The 17,449-nt window shown below is 36.0% G+C and overlaps 1 protein-coding gene across 9 annotated transcripts in view; it reads right to left on the bottom strand.

Annotated features, from left to right (window-relative positions):
• EHBP1 (EH domain binding protein 1) overlaps positions 1–17,449 on the bottom strand; it is a 314,375-nt gene that overhangs the window by 52,788 nt on the left and 244,138 nt on the right. For 7 of the 9 annotated variants that reach the window (XM_041754578.1, XM_041754577.1, XM_041754580.1 and 4 more), the window contains one exon: positions 7,820–7,967. In XM_041754578.1, coding sequence (XP_041610512.1) covers positions 7,820–7,967 — 148 coding nt within the window. The remainder of the gene's footprint in view (positions 1–7,819; positions 7,968–17,449) is intronic. The other 2 variants (XM_041754579.1, XM_041754584.1) reach the window with 1 other exon arrangement.

Below are 17,449 nucleotides of genomic sequence, written 5' to 3'. Positions count from 1 at the left end.
AAAAAGATTTTATTTATTTATTTTTTTTCATGAGAGACAGAGAGAGAGAGAGAGAGAGAGAGAGAGGCAGAGACACAGGCAGAGGGAGAAGCAGGCTCCACGCAGGGAGCCCGATGTGGAACCCGATTCAGGGACTCCAGGATCACACCCCAAGCCAATGGCAGGTGCTAAACCACTGAGCCACCCAGGGAACCCCTATACGCTATTTTTTAATACACTTAGTAAAATGTTTTAGGTCACAATTAATTAATGGAGTTTTTTATATTAAAGTTTTCTATTATATACTCTTGTCCTTTCTAAATCCAAGTGATAATATTGGTTAAGTAATTTTGAATTTTGTGCATTTGAAAAAGCACAGCAATAACTGGATTTGCATGTCAGAGGTTTAGCTTTAAATTCTGTTATTGACAGGCAGTGTATCTTTTAGAGAAATACCTCTCTAGCCCTGAGAATTGAAGAATATCCCTACTGCTCTACAATTAACATTTTATTGGGCATCTTTTATTAATGATGAGGTATTCTAGCATTATTGCAATTGAAAAATTCAAAGTTCTATAGTTTTGGCTTAATCCTTCAGTATCTGTCCTTTTCCCTGCATACCTTTGTGTTTGATCTGGGGCCTCCCCAAGTAAATACTTACCATGATCATTAATATTAATACTAACAGTTTACATTTATTGAAGATGTTCCATGTACTACATAAGCCATTTAGAAGAACATGACAAAGAAAAAAAAGTTTTAGAAATGATCCTGGGGAGAAACATTGCTGAATGCTTTCAAATTGCTAAGGCATCATACTTGGCTCCAGTATTTAAGTACAATCAGTTGAGAAATATTTTCTTTTTTTTTTTTTTATAAGTGATAAACCTTCTTTTTTTTTTAATTTTTATTTATGATAGTCACAGAGAGAGAGAGAGAGAGGCAGAGACACAGGCAGAGGGAGAAGCAGGCTCCATGCACCGGGAGCCCGATGTGGGATTCGATCCCGGGTCTCCAGGATCGCGCCCTGGGCCAAAGGCAGGCGCCAAACCGCTGCGCCACCCAGGGATCCCGAGAAATATTTTCTAATCAGTTGTGCTTAGCACAACTAACTTCATAAATGTTACATCTTCATTATCCTCAAAAATTCTCTAAATAGTTTTGTAGTAAACAAAAATGAATGGACATGTATTTCCTGAGTACTAAATGTTTAGAATACTTCTCATATTAATCTGCCAGAAATAGTTTACTATCAATAGTTTTTAGAGTGTAATACATTGTTGCTGTCAACCAACCTGTATGGATTATTACTGACCATAATTAACCTAGGGTAAAAGCATAAAATTCAACATTCACTTTGCACATTGTATCTACAATTTACAAAACATTGCTAGATGTTGAGGAGATACCAAATTGTATAAAACACTTATTCTGCCTTAAAGTTATACATTCAGGTAACTATGTAGGACAGATAAGTGTTTGGGGGTAAAAGTAAGTTACAGAGCAAATTCAAAAGATGAAAAGATTACTCTTTGCCAATAGTACCAGGAATTGTTCTTTTGGAGCACAAACCTTCAAAGCATACTAGAAGGAAAATAATGGGAGGTAAGTCTTCAAAGAAAGAACTGCAGAGAGGCCTGAAAGGCAGAATGGGAAGTTTAAATTCTACTTGATAGGAATGGAGAGATACTGATACTCTAACATGATCAGCACTGTGTTCTTTAAGAGCAGCCTATACGAAAGAGTAGTCTTTATAAGCAATTTTCTATCCAACTGTCTTATTGTAATCAGTTGTGAAATACATATAAAATAATTAGTAGTAATATAAGCACTGAACTTTATGACTTTTAAAAATTATAGTGGCTTCAATATTATTCCTAAAATATCATTCTTGCTTACTTACATTCTGATATGCCTTCTTATGTGACAGAAAAAGTGGTCTAGGATCACCCACGTGAGTGTAATATGCATGTGACATCATCCTTCATGTGAGTGAGATTGCTGACCTAGATGTCAGACTGGAGAACTCAAAGGCTGCAGGCAGTAAATCCAGGTTGGAGACTGTTATAATCTCCAGGCAAGCAGCACAGAGAGCCTAACCCAGTATATAAGAATTGGGAGTGGGTATGATGTAGTTTGAAAATCTACTGGCTGGATGAAGAGGGATACCGAGGAGGAGAGGGGTGAAGCAGATGTCAAAATTAACCCTCCAATCTGACTGACTAGAATGATAGCTTTGCTATGAAAAGAAATAGCTAAGTCTGGAAATGGGGTCAGATATGGGTACTTTCAGGTTCCGGAGATATGTAGAAAATTGTACTTCCTTTCATTATCCACGTATACAGTGCTGGGTTCCTATGTGATGTTAAATGGGTGCCATTCATTTTATTTCCAGTGAAATGAACTCTATTTAGACTACCACTCACCAGCAATGCTGAGTGGGTTGACTCAGTGTTTATTTATGTATTGCTAACCTTAGATAAAAGGATTACTATATGGGAGGGCAAGAATAAAAATTGATCTCCTATACAGCTCAAGTCTTCTTAAGAATGGATTTCTACTTTTTCCATTCACTGACTTCAGTTTTACAACAAACCCTTGAATTCTTTTCAATAGTTAATGTTACACATTTCTTAACACCTGTGGAAATAGTCTAAATGCATTCTAGCAGAACTAAAGTGTATGTGTGTCTGTGTGAGAAATCGCATCTTACGTTTATGATTATCTATCTATCTAATCTATCTTTGTGGCTAACAACTAAAATCTCAGTAGGTGAGCATGGCAGAAAGTAAACTAGAGATCCAGGAGAAACTAGTTTACAAATATGGTACATATAATATATGCAGGAACAGGTAAAAGGAGATTGGATATACACTGGAATGAGACAGTATAGTCCACCTGACACTCAGGAGCACTATAAGCAAAATGGGAATCCTAGTGGTATGATAAATAGCACAGCAATAAGGCCAGTCATAAAATCTCATTTGTAAATAAGCTGAATGGAAAAAAAGGATATCTGGTAACAGTAAAAAAAAACATTTTTTACAAAAAGAAACTGAGGTGATCATAAACATATATTCAGAAAAAAATTTTCTCACTTGTATCATGATTTTTTAAATTCTCATTGAAGGTCCCTATAAAATTAATGACTTAAAAAAATAAAATAAAATTAATGACTTTTAAAGTTATTCTATAGAAATCAAATACAAAACAGAAAACACAATATAAATATAATTACTAATAAAAGCTGAAAATAAAAATTATATCTTGGTTAACAAGTTTTGATAAGCCTATTTGCCATAACTGAAATAAAGATAACACAGGCATAATAAACACATAAATTCTCATGGATGAAATTTAAAAAAAAAATTTCCTTTATACACTTGAAATGCAAAAACAATGTACACTACTTTATCTAAGTCAAAAAGCGGCAACAATGTCCACTGAAAAGTTAAATTACCCTAATCTAACTTAAACCAAAGTGATAACTTACTAATAAATATATAATAGAAAATATGTACCATATTTAATATACCATATTTTTTAAATTAATTTTTATTGGTGTTCAATTTACCAACATACAGAAAAACACCCAGTGCTCATCCCGTCAAGTGTCCGCCTCAGTGCCCGTCACCCATTCCCCTCCAACACCCGCCCTCTTCCCCTTCCACCACGCCTAGTTCGTTTCCCAGAGTTAGGAGTCTTTATGTTCTGTCTCCCTTCCTGATATTTCCCAACATTTCTTTTCCCTTCCTTTATATTCCCTTTCACTATTATTTATATTCCCCAAATGAATGAGAACATACACTGTTTGTCCTTCTCCGATTGACTTATTTCACTCAGCATAATACCCTCCAGTTAATATACCATATAACATATACTAAATACATGATATAATTTAATCTTAACACAGGACAGATACCTCTTTCCAAGTGCCCATGGGCCATTAACAAAAATTTATTTAGTCAAAATAGAAGCTTATTAATTCCCAAAGCAGAAATTCAGGCCATAACACCATACAATTAAAAATGAAAATATCAAACTTTGTACCCAAATACTTGCATTTTGCCAAGTAAAGATCAATATAATAAAATGAACCCACAAGTTGCAGGATTTTAAAGTTAGGTTATTATAAGTCTATATAACTACTGAATGATGCAGAAATTGAGAAAAGATGCAGTATGCTACAATATCACCTGCTTCTCTCATAAGCCCTAAAACTATGTCAAAAGGAGGACAAGTAAAAGCTAGCCTATAGCTCCTTGGACAGATATGCTTCTGTTATTTCACTAGAATTAGGCCATTTGTGGTTGCCATAGAGTGCAAGTGGGTTGTTTGAATATGGCTACATACAGGACCAAAAATACTTTGTGTGTATTTCCTGTAGACACTATGAAACTGAACATAACTCACCTCAAATTTGCTAAGTTTTCTTTCCTAACTGAGACAGGTTGCTGCTTGAGAACACAAAAAAACCAAGCTTTTCAAGTAGGTTCAGGCAATGAGTCTCAGATCATGTTCAACATATTCCCCGGGCTATGCTATATTATTTCAGCTCTTGACCACCCTCTCCTTTGTCTCTCTGGACCTCTGCTTCTAAAACCTTCCCATCTTCGTCCTCCCATCTAGCCTAGTCCCTACTTATTTCTCTCTCCTCTTCCTTTCACACAATTCCATATTCAGAACATTCCTACTAGACAACAGAAGAGTAGATACTAATCTGTTAATTTTCCCACCTGACTTATCAACCTCATAATGTCATTTTTCCTTAGGAATTAGACTCTTGTGAACCCAAGTGAATTTCTAATTTACTATGCAAGTGTCAGCAAACTATGCCATGGGGGCAAAATATAGCCCACCACAGATTTTGGGTAAATAACCAGCAGACCCATGCATTTATTACATAACGTTCAAGGCTACTTTCAGGCTACAAGAGCAGCAGTGAGTAGTTTAGACAGAAACCATATGGCCTTCAACACCTAAAATATCTACTCCTGCCCTTTTCAGGAAGTTTGCTAAATCTTGACCTAACACGGTGACTGTCATGGCTCATTAGGTAAGTACCTATGTATAATGGTTGAATTTCAGGCAGGAATTTTATCCTCTCCCTTGTCCTAAAGGTCTCTTCCCCTACTCCCAAACTCAACAGCTTCAGCTTAGACCTTGAGGGCAAAGGAGACCTAGTCTGATCCATATACCTTTACTGAGGTCAAGGAATAAGCCTACTCTCCTTGTTGTAGGTCAACCTTAGCTCTGATTAAGAGCCTACCATCTGATATATGGCTGCTTTCAATATCCAAAATATAGTGTGTCCCATAGGAGAAATGGACCCTGGTCACTTTGATCTTTTTAGGGAACAGAGACTAGACTCCTTAGGTTTTCATAAGTTATCTACTGAACCCTGTCCCATCTTTATTTTACCTGACTTTCCCTGTTCTAGTCTATACTTCTTTGCTAGCTCCACAAATCCAATCTGCATTTGCTTTTATTTATGTTGTTTGATTACTGAATGATACCAAAATCAGCTCTTCACGTTCCCCAGTTACCAAGTAGGGAAGATACGCATTCTTTGGATTGTCACATTGATGAAGTCTCTCTACCTAGTTTAGTCCTGGCTTAGTCTCACCTGGGGTTGACTATAGTGACAAGACCAATTACACAGATGACCCTTCTTATCTATGACTCTTCATAGATGAAGAAAAGCGTGGCTTTGATTATTAAAAGCCAAATACCTGATTGATGGGGGCACAGGGTTTATCCATAAAAATAAAATAGATTAAAAAGATATATAAATAGATACAAGAAAGAGAAGATGAAGATCAGTGTGCTTGAATCTTCCAAAGAGTAGATCAAGTGCCACCTTAGACTAGGAGGAGAAAGAAAAAATGAGAAGGTATAAAGGAAGAAGCAGTTGGAAGAGTTCATGAAAAAAAAGAACAGATCAGGAGGGACCACATGAACAAGAGAGTTAGCACTGAAAGACCAGTCAGCACCAATGTGAAGACTCTAAGTGAGCTCCACTCATGGTCTATGATAAAGTCTTTTCGTTATCCAGTGACATCTGCCTGAACCCTGCCTGAGACTTCATTTTAACATTAACCAAACTATCTAAAAAAATAATAATAAATAATAATTAATATTAAAACTTGGGGATCCCTGGGTGGCTCAATAGTTTAGCACCAGCCTTCAGCCCAGGGTGTGATCCTAGAGACCTAGGATCAAATCCCGTGTCAGGCTTCCTGTGTGGAGCCTGCTTCTCCCTCTGCCTGTGTCTCTGCCTCTCTCTCTCTCTGTGTCTCTCATGAATAAATAAATAAAATCTTAAAAAAAAAAATTAAGACTTTTAATTCTTAGCCTTCCCACAGTTTATAGCTTATTTAAAATAGCATTATTATTTGCTCACTATTGAAAAAAATATTAAAAGAGATATTAGATGCCTCTCTATCCCACTATTACAATGAGTTTATAAATTTTTCTTATGAGTTTATGATATCACAAGAAGGGAGCATCAGTAGCTTTAGAACGCTTTATATGGAAGGTCAATAATATGAGTTTTTTTCTATATTCTGAGATATAAGGACGCAAAGATTTTTATGACTTACTTGGAATAGCTGAAATTTTTATGATGCCAAAGAAATACCTTGTTATTAATAGTAAATGAAGGCAAATTATCATAGCATTATATAAATGTAGCTATGAGTAGCAACTGATGTTACTATAAATCTGTAGTGGAGAGTGTAGAAATTGCAATAAAAATTCCAAATGATAGGAGTTGAAAAGTAAGATGAAGGATTTAAGAAGGTATAAACAATCTGAGGAGACCGGAAGGACAGATACACAGCTGTTTAGGAAAGCAGCTTTCAAATTTATGGGATGGAAAGTTATATGCTATAGACATTAACTAGAATTCTCTACAACAGTAAGTTTGTAACATAAGGAATCAATTAGAAATAACAGCAGTAAGTTTCAGTTTACTTTGAAGAAACTTACCATTGACCTAGAAATTGCTTACCTCTGTTTCAGTTCTCTAAGGTCTTATTTGAGTCCACACTTGCCTACTCTTCAGAGTGATCTTAGCATTCTAAGACTAACTCAGGACAAGAATCTCGCATGCTTTGGTAAATAAATAGGTTATACACCTTTGAAATTAAAAAAACAAACCAAACCAAACCAAACCAAAACCACTCACAGGCCTCTTGAGTGTACTCCTCTTAAACAAAAATGTAAAAAGTTCCAAATTAAGGATGCCCAAATTGAGCCTTAAGAGGCAAAATCAAAATTCTTCTTAATCAAGTCTACAGCCCTTGTCCTAACATCAAGCTGAGAATACTTTCTGCAGATACTGAAGAAGACTTTCTTAGAATAAGGAAACTACGAAGAAATGTATATGGGGCTTACTCAAAATGCTTGCGTATCAGGCTATGAGGCCAGAACACTGTTAAGGCTACTTTCTAAAGATCTAGTTCCAAGCAAAACTCTTTCGTGCCAAAGCTCACCACTAACAAGTCTCATGACCTCGAGGTTGAGGACCTGAATGCATTTTACTCACTCCGACTACAATTAAAGAGGCATCATGGGGAATCATAAAACAAAGTCTGTATGAATTTTTTCCTAAATCGTATTCCAATAAAGTAAAAATTAAGCCCAAAAGTTGATTTGGAAAACAGGAAGCATTATCTTTTTATTTATTAAGCTTCCTATAGGTTTTTTGCAACGTATCAATAGGTTAGAAACTTTATATACTTGATGCAACATTTTGAAGTGAGAATAAAAAGTCCCAAAGGTCTACTGCAGATTTCTGGGTTGTCTGTAGAATATGATACAAGATTCTTTAACTCACCTCCAGATGCCTTTGACCTTTCTTTCAACTTTTCTGCAGCCATTTCACCATAGCTGGGAAGTTCTGACATCTTCACTCCAGATCGAGCTTCTGCTATTAGCTGACGAGCTCTCTCTCTCAGCTGCCGACGTCGCTCTTCATCTTGCTGCTAAGATATATTGAACAGTTGCCAACTCAGTAATTGACAGAAATGCAATTTCATTTTCAATCTGATCATCATGATAGTAACTGGTTTACAGCATGGTGCTTGGCCCACATTATAAATAGGATGCTCTATATCAGTTGGATGTCACACCATTTTTAAAAGACATCTTAGAATCAGATTTTTAAAAAATATTTACAAATTATTGTATTAAAATGTCTGCTAAAAATTCAAACTAGCCTTTAAAGAATGCTTGGCAATATGTATTGCTGAGAAAATAGCAGGGACTGTTATTAATAATCAGGTTTATTGAAAAAAGTCATAATACTAAAAACAGAATTTCAAGTAATACCTTATGTCTTTTAAATAGAATTTAACTTGCTATTTTCTTTTTTTAAAGATTTATTTATTCATGAGAGACATAGAGAGAGAGAGGCAGAGACATAGGCAGAAGGAGAAGCACACACCATGCAGGGAGCCTGACATGGGACTTGATCCCGGGACTCCAGGGTCAGGCCCTGGGCCGAAGGCGGCGCCAAACCGCTGAGCCACTGAGGCTGCCTGACTTGCTATTTTCTAATAAAGGTATAGAGCACTGGCCAATAGACATCTTCAGTAGCAGAAAATGCTGCTATCAATATAATGCTATCAAATATAAGAAACAGTATTTTAAGGAGGCTAGAGTGGAATGGAGATAGTATGTTAGCTATACAAGTTAGTTGTTGGTAGTTTTTAAATCAGAATATTGGGTAACTGATGTACTATCCCCATTCCTACTCCTTCTCCCCTCAAATGCACATTAAGAAGGAAAAATAAGGGGCGCATGGATGGCTCAGTTGGTTGAACCTCTGCTTTTGGCTCAGGTCATGATCTTAGGTTCCAGGGATCAAGGCCTGTGTTGGGCTCCCTGTTCAGCAGGGAGTCTGTTTCTCCCTTTCCCTCTGCCCCTCTCCCCAACTCGTGTGTGCGCTCTCTCAAATAACCAAATAAATAAAATCTTAAAAAAAAAAAAGAAAATCTAATGTGTTTTTTAATATTTAAAGTAACCAAAAATTACAGAGAATTAAATAACTAAAATTTCTGCTTATTAAAAAAAGGATTAATATGAATTGTAATATCCAATGTGAAAGTGCTTTGTAAACTGGAAAATTTATAAAATATATATTAAATAATATATATAATAGAGATGGTAGTCAGAAGTTAGGTGGGTCATTGCAGGGGAAACTAGGAGGTAGGAACAATACACAGACACAGAAACAAGGAGGTACAATGGAGAAAAAGCACATAGCATAGGGCAAAAATAACAACAGAAAGACAAGGCAAGAAAAATAAAGCTGGGCAGATAAGACTGTAGAAGCCCTGTCCATCAGGGTAATTTATTGTAAAGAAAGCAAGGGTCAGTTAAAGGTTTGTTTTTGTTTTTTGTTTTTTTAAAGATTTTAATTATTTATTCTTGAGAGAGAGAGAGGCGGAGACACAGGCAGAGGGAGAAGCAGGCTCCATGAAGGGAGCCTGACGTGGGACTCGATCCCCGGTCTCCAGGATCACCCCCTGGGCCGAAGGCGGCGCTAAACCGCTGAGCCACCTGGGCTGCCCTAAAGGTTTGATTTTTTTTTTTTTAATTTTTTTTTTTTTAATTTTTTATTTATTTATGATAGTCACAGAGAGAGAGAGAGAAGCAGAGACACAGGCGGAGGGAGAAGCAGGCTCCATGCCCCGGGAGCCTGATGTGGGATTCGATCCCGAGTCTCCAGGATCGCGCCCTGGGCCAAAGGCAGGCGCCAAACCGCTGCGCCACCCAGGGATCCCTAAAGGTTTGATTTTGAATGTGTGTGTCTTTGGTGGGAGGTTGGGGGAGAATGACCAACTAGAGGTGTTATTTGAGAAAGATGAATATGACAAAGGTGTTTAAGATAGGTTGGCATAGAGAAACTAGAAAGAGATTAGGTAGAAAGCTCTTATAATAATAGCCCAAGGAAGTTGTAATGAGATCCAGAAGTAGGATGGTAGCAACTGGAATCAAAGAGACAGTGCAAGAATATATTAGAGGTAGAACTGATATATACCAATTCTTCGCAACTGATTAGATACAGAGGGAAGAAAGAAACTGATTCAGGAGTTTTAAACTTGGATAACTAGTAAAACTGTGGCTCTAAAAATAAAGATAAACTAAGAGGAGCTTTAGGAAGAAAAAAGAGAGGAAGTTAGGAGTAAGACAGACCGGGTTTGGGAGGTTGGCTGGACATCCAACTAAAGATGTTATGAGGTAGGTGTAAAGTGAAATTCATGTTAGGAAGTGAAGTCAAACTATGAGTACAGAGCTGAAATTGTAGGAATGTATGAAAGTGCCAGAAGGGATACAAAGAAAAAGGGGAGCTACTGACTAAAACATGGAATATATCTGCATTTAGATGAGAAGAGGAAAAGGAGACAGAGAAAGAGGAAGAACCAGAACACTGCTGTATCCTGAGAATCAAAGTAGAAGAGACTTTCATGAAAAATGGCTCCAGTACATGTGAGAGGTTAGTGAGTCTGAACATTATTAAAGTGCTATCAAGCGGTGCCTGGGTGGCTCAGTTGGTTAAACATCTTGCCTTCAGCTCAGGTCATGATCCCAGGGTTCTGGGACGGAGCCCCATGTTGGGCTCCCTACTTTGCAAGGAGTCTGCTTCTCCCTCTTCCTCTGCCTCTCCTCCCCACCCCCACCCCGCTTGTGTTCTCTTTCACTCACTCTCTCTCAAATAAATAAAATCTTAAAAAAAAAAAAAAGGGCAATCAAACTTGGTAGGCAATCCTATTAGGGACAGCAAGGCTAGACACCAAATTGATGGAGCTCAAACCTAGGCAGTTCTTTCATACATTTTGAGATAACTAGAAATGAGAATTAATTTGAGTAGATAAATAAGGGTATCAGATGCACCAGGAGACATCATGCTTAAAGCTCCTAATAGACAAAATGCAACAATTTCAGTATTAAAAAGAACAATGACTGCAGTGAATTGAATCAATGAAATCACATATCAAATCAATGAAAAGTTATCAATTCACTGTGATATTCAAAAAGTTCTTTGATGGGGCACCTGACTTGCTCAGTCAGTAGAGCATGCTACTCTTGGTCTTGGGGTCGTGAGTTCAAGCCTCATGTTAGGTATAGGAATAGAAAAGATTTGTTTTAAAAAATTAAACAGAATGAGGAAAAGAACAAAGGGAAAATTTTTTTTAAAGTTCGACGGAGGATGTATAAATTCATTAGAGGCAGCTTTTAAAACAACTCCTCTGGAAAAAAAAAATAAAACAACTCCTCTGAAAATCTGCAATTAGAAGAAAAGAATCAAGCAATTATCTTGTCTTTCCAGTAAGAACTGAATTTTAGGGTAACTAAATAGTCCTAGTCAATGAGAGAAAGTGCCATGTCATACAATAATACCAGCTATAATAATTTTTAAGAGGTAAAATTACAAAAACATAATCTTGTCATTCATAAAAGAATGACTCTGGCATAGATTATCAACAGTTATTAAAGCTCTTTGATAAATGTCTGATGGGAAACTAGATATTCGTATTATGCTGTGGCAGACTGTATTTTCCAAAGATGGCCATGATAGTATTTTTCATTCCACATGTTCTCTGCAATGTGACCTTGCCACTCCCTCATCAAGTGGTAGAGTTTAATTCCTCTCCCCTTGAATCTCAGCCAGCTTTAGGCACTTGTATTATAATCAGTAGAATAACTAAGTGTTGTGGGTGATTTCCAAGGCTAGGTAGGAAAAGCCATACCCCTTTTTGCCCAGTTCTCTTGAAATTCTAGCATTTTTTACTCTCTGGGAACCCAGCTGTCATGCCAGACAAGTTAAGCCTTGAGACTCCTTGGCCCACATACCAGACATGTGAAAGAAGAGGCATTCAGAAGACCACAGTCCTTAGCCATTTTAAGTCAACCCCAACTATTCAAGTCTCCTTAGACAAATGCGCAACAGAGACAAAGCATCCCCACTGTGCCTTAAATTCTGACCCAAAGAATCGGTGAGCATAAAAACAATTTTTTTTTTACACCACTAAGTTTGGGGTAGTTTTTACACAGCAATAGTAATTAGAACATATGCTTAAATAACACCACAGAGATTATTTCCTAGTTGCAAGGAGAAACCTCTTGTAAATGGAGAGATCAGAACTAAATCAGGGACTTGGGACCACTAATCTAATAGTCTTGGCATCATTAATGCTGGGTCAACGGTATGTTAAATTTTTTGATGTGAAGGACATAAAAGTGCACACCACCAATAATATTCCAGCCCAAATGTTTAAAGTGAATTCACTAGGCCTTTCAATAAAACTTCAGTTTATCATATACACAGAGGATAGAGAAACATGATAAATGGCACAGCAAGGAAGCAACCAAATAAATTCAGGATAACTGACCTGGTCATTTTAACAAGAAAGTTATGAAAACAAACACACAACAAAAACCAACTAACCAATCACCATCACCACCAACAAAAGAAACCTAACCAGATATAGTGTATAGTCCTGGGTTAGACAGTGGTTTGAACAAACCATTTTTAAGGGACATTGCTGCATCAATTACAGAAATCTGAATATAACCATAGTACTAAATGAAAGGAAAATACAAGTTGACTGGGAAAAAAAGTTTAATAACCTCATTTTGGCAAAATAAATATACATATAGATATACATATATAGAGAAAAACTTGGAATGGTATTCTCAAAGTCGATATGATGGAAACATCTGGGTGTGGAAATGTGATATTTTTGTTTTCTTACTGTGGTTTGTCTTCATTTTCTAATTTTCTATAAGTGTACTACTTTTATAATAAAAGTTATTTTAAAAATCTGAGGAGAAGGAAGGAAAAGATGAGATGGTAGGTTTCCATCTCATGAGGGGTGGGTGGTAGTTGTGGTAAAAGCAAAAGAAGGGAGACCCACATTCCAGGGAAATTCTCTCAATATTTAGAGACAAAAGCTTACTTGTAATTAGAGGAGTAGTATGCAGTAGGCAGGGTAAGACTGAAGATGGGAGCATAATATGCATAAATCTGCAGTTCTCTACTAATATTTCTGAACTTGGAAAATATACTAAGAATAAAAGGAGATACATGCTCGATTATGGTGATTCTGGTAATGGTTGCTGATATTTCTTAGCTTTTATATGCATGATCTCATTTAATTTTCGCATCCCGATTTTTACCAATGAGAACATTTAGGTTTAGAGTTCTAAATTCACAACAACTAGAATGGATGTCAGAACCGGGAGTCCAGCCCAGATCTGTTGGACTACAGACAGAGCCCTTGCTCTAAACCGAGAAAATATTTGATCCCAAAAAGTATCAAATTACACGACCAACTAAGGAAAATTGAGCTTTTACTAAACTTTCATCTTTCAAACTTAAGAAAAGTTAAGAGCATAATAAAAATCATTATTTGGTATGCCTCAGGCAACTAGGTTTAAGTGAATTTCACTGCGTGAATAATGACTTCTTGCAGAGCTGGAATTTGGTGATTCAGACTAAGATGAAGCGGTCTTGGGTCATCTTAACTGAGTTAAAATGAAATAAATGATTCTACCTTTCCAAATACGAAATGGGAACCTAATTTTTTTCTCACAAGCTACCACGTCCCCTTGGTCTCTCTCCTCCTCCAATAATACTCCAATCTGCAAATGTTTCTAAGAGCTTACCAAGAGCGCAATTTAACACAGGCAATCATTAATAAAACCAACTCTAAATACTAATTAGGGACACTTTATCAATTTCCATGTAAATTGTTTGTTTGTACCTATTTACCCGTTATTGTTCTCTATACAATAGAAAAAAATGCAAATGAACAAATCAGAATGCAGCCCTAATGGGACTTTCTGTTTATAACCATTAGCCCAGAGGTGTGCTGTAATTCAATTCTCAAGTAGCAAGATTTAGCCTCATTAACAGACTGCAAGGGCAGGTTACAACTCATAAAACCCTACAGTAAACAAAGTTTATGGACACAGCACAAAATCTTGAGCCTGATTGACAGAATTCTAGTTCCCTATCAGATTGCCTTGATTTACTTTTCTACTAATGTCCTAACACCACAGAGACAATTTTGCTTGGGCCTAGAGCTCTCCAGTGGGATGGCATATCTGCGTTGTTTGTTTTCTTACCCATTAACTTCCCTTAAGACAAAGAACCAACTGAAAAAATAGAAGCTAATTGTTAAGGTCAAAAGGAAAAGCTTGTAATTATAGCAATTGATTATGCAACAATTTTTATTTAATTGACAGTATTAATTTCCAGATTCATTATAAGTAAAACTATTTCATTTTAATTTTTATATGTAAGCTCCATTAAAAAGTTGATTTTTGCAGTAATATTTACAGAATAGTTAACAACAAAATCTATGGATCTTTTGCTCAGTAGAGACATACTGTTTATGTCAAAGGAACAAAATAACCAGAGAGTACGGATGATGGTTATTTTTGTACAGCATTCAGTCCAAACTGCTCAGATATGTAGATGAGTACTTCTGGCAATAATGGTTTACTTAAACCTATCCAAGTAGAAATGTGTTATTGCTATTTTTTTGACCATTCTGCATTCAAAAAAGACAAAAATAAATTCTTTAGCTGTAAATAAATCATCTGTTTACTATGTCTGCTGAAAAAGGAATCTTTTCACTGGGATGCATAGGTAAGGTCACTTAGGAAATGGCTTTCACTAAAAAGAAAAGTGCACTTGAAAAATCCAATACAGTAGGAAATTTATGTATCTTTCATTTACCTGCCTAGTCTAAATAACCTTAAATAAACTGAAGTAGTTGGCTTCCTATTTCTATGAATGAGTCTGATGACATTTACTTTTTGCCATACAGTATTATTTGGAATTAGACTGTTACGTAGGATAATCTGGCTTTTGTATGACGGATGCACTCTTTGGGAGGGCTTGATGAAAGCTGTATTTTTGGAAGGTCACCCTCCTCACATGCATCTTTTTATATAAGACAGGTTGTAACAACTTTTTTGGTAAATACTAGCTCTGTCCCTGTGCACAGTGTTTTCACACGTTGACTTGTTCAGTGCTCACAATTCCGTAGTAACTACTATCTCTCTGATTTGATAGAAATCAAATCTCACTTAAATACACTGCCCAAGGTCATACATCTTGTAAATGGCATAGTAAAAATGAAAAATCACTGCCTGATTTCAAAGCACTGGTCCTACGTATCACATAACTGGTGTTCAGAGAATGTTTCTGAGGCCCTACTGTGATTGTGATTTAAAAAAAAAAAAAAAACTCGTTTTTTTTTTTTTACTTATTCTTGGATTTTACAAATCAGGTTAAATTCCCCTTTGTCCTACTGAATACACAGAAGTGAAAAGAAACTAACTTGTTTATATTCATTTAAAACAGGTTCCCAATCTTTCCCTTCTCAAAAGTACTGAATGTAGTACTCTTAAGCTTTACTTTTTTCTACTTTTTTATGCTAAGATGCTAACATCTTCAGCATAAGGCAAAAGTCCTGTTATGGTGCAAGGAAAGAGCTTGTATTTCAATACAACAAATTTAAGTATTTCCAAAAATAGAAAGTGGATCAGAAGTAACCACTTTGGACATAAGCAGAAAAAATATTTAGTCCTTTTACAGCATGTCTTCAAGTTACTGTTTTCCTTATCGTTCTGAAATGGTCTACAATCTGCCATAGATAGATGCACTAGTAAAACTTGAACAATTTAAGGACAAACTCTTCAAGAATAAGTAATGTAATTCCTTGTTTCCTTTCCATAAAAATGTATTGGTATGCAATTTTTATATTTCACAGTTCACCGACATCTAGGCAAGCTTTCTTCCACTGCTTCAATGGTGCTACTTTTAATTTTATCCTCCTTAGTCGTAGTAATTAAAGTGATCAGCAGTGGCATCCCAGCGGCTTTGACACAGCTACAACCCCCTAGCAGACTTTTGCTTTTAAGGGGAAAGGGAAGAAAAAGACTAGAGTTTCATTTCACAGAGAACAAGAAAATGAAGCTTCTCCAATCCTCAACTTCATTCAATTGTTCTTTCAGCAGCCTTTGGATCTTAAGAATCAAATAAAAATGGCTGCCATGGGGGGTCCTTTTTATGCTTGCTGCAAATGTCACCAACTGACATTACTTTAGCCAAAAAATGATGCCATGGATTTGTGAAGGTGAATTAGAACATGAGAAACTGTCAGTGTAGCTGCTGAGATCATTACCCACCCATGGGTGTCTTTCATAACATTAGATATTTTTATTCAGTTAGTTGAAAAATAAGGATTGAAAAGTCTATCTAATAAACATGTCTACACATGTTTTCATAAAATAAGCTTTAACAAAACTAAAAATATTGTTTCAAATAATGTGATTTGCATCTTTACTCTTTGTAAATTTGTTTATAGCAAAACAAAGCACCCTATTTCCTCCAACAAACCATAATTCCATATCCTTTACCATCCTTAACAACACAATATCCTGTGCTTAACTGTTACTTTCAGCGTTTCATACAGTCTTAGTAATTGGACTTTTATTAACTGGGTTAAATACATTTTAACTTTTCCAAACATTTTTTTAAAAAGGGCTTTACCTAATACTGCCAGTATTTCACAAGATTCTGTTCTCATAATGGTCCATGAAATTCCTCAATTTTATAGTAAACTAAGAGAAAGAACTTGACTGCCACCCTTTCATCATTCGACAGGAAGCAAGGCTCTGTTATTAGGCATTCAGAAAGGGGAAAAAAAAATTCTGTGCTTGTCCAGAGGCAAGGATTACCAAAGTGCACCTATTCACTTGCTACTGAAGACAGAATGAAAATAAAAAATAAAATTACAAGATCTTTAAAGGTTTGGGTAGACTAGATATTTTACTGCTAGCTTGATCAGCTCTTGACTGAATAAATAGGATTTAGGGTGAAACATTACAACTGTTTAGCAGATCTTTTCAATCCAACTCAAACTTTTCTTATGCTGGTTTGTAATATAAGCAGACATGCTTATAAATGGCCACACCTGCTCATTTCTCTGGGGATGGCCTGATCTCTGTTTCTCTAACAAAGAAAGAAAGAAAAAAAAAATCAGCCTTTCTTGTTGCAAAACAGAGTGGAAAGTCAAAATCTTTCTCAAGTTTGCCCCATCTGGCCAGATTAAATCTTTGATCAACCCTGGGGATTACATTTATTTTTGTAGTAACTACTAAATTTTGGATTTATTTAAAATGCATAGGCAAAATATTAAACACAATGTGAATATTAGTTTGAGATCTGGTTTTTAGTATATGAGTAGAAAATATAAAAGGACTAATTCAGGAAAAAAGACACACATATTAAGAATTTAGTTTTCATTAGTATTCAATTCACGAAACTGAATATACCATTCCCAAGTTTTTTATGTATCTCTTTGTTTCAAGATACAGGATACAGCAATTATTGTTTTTAATCATGACATCTGTTTTGCCCAAGTGGGTGGTATATCATGCTATA

This window comes from Vulpes lagopus, chromosome 5, assembly GCF_018345385.1.
Source record: "Vulpes lagopus strain Blue_001 chromosome 5, ASM1834538v1, whole genome shotgun sequence".
Classification (NCBI taxonomy): domain Eukaryota; kingdom Metazoa; phylum Chordata; class Mammalia; order Carnivora; family Canidae; genus Vulpes; species Vulpes lagopus.
This window is presented reverse-complemented; position numbering and strand designations above follow the sequence as displayed.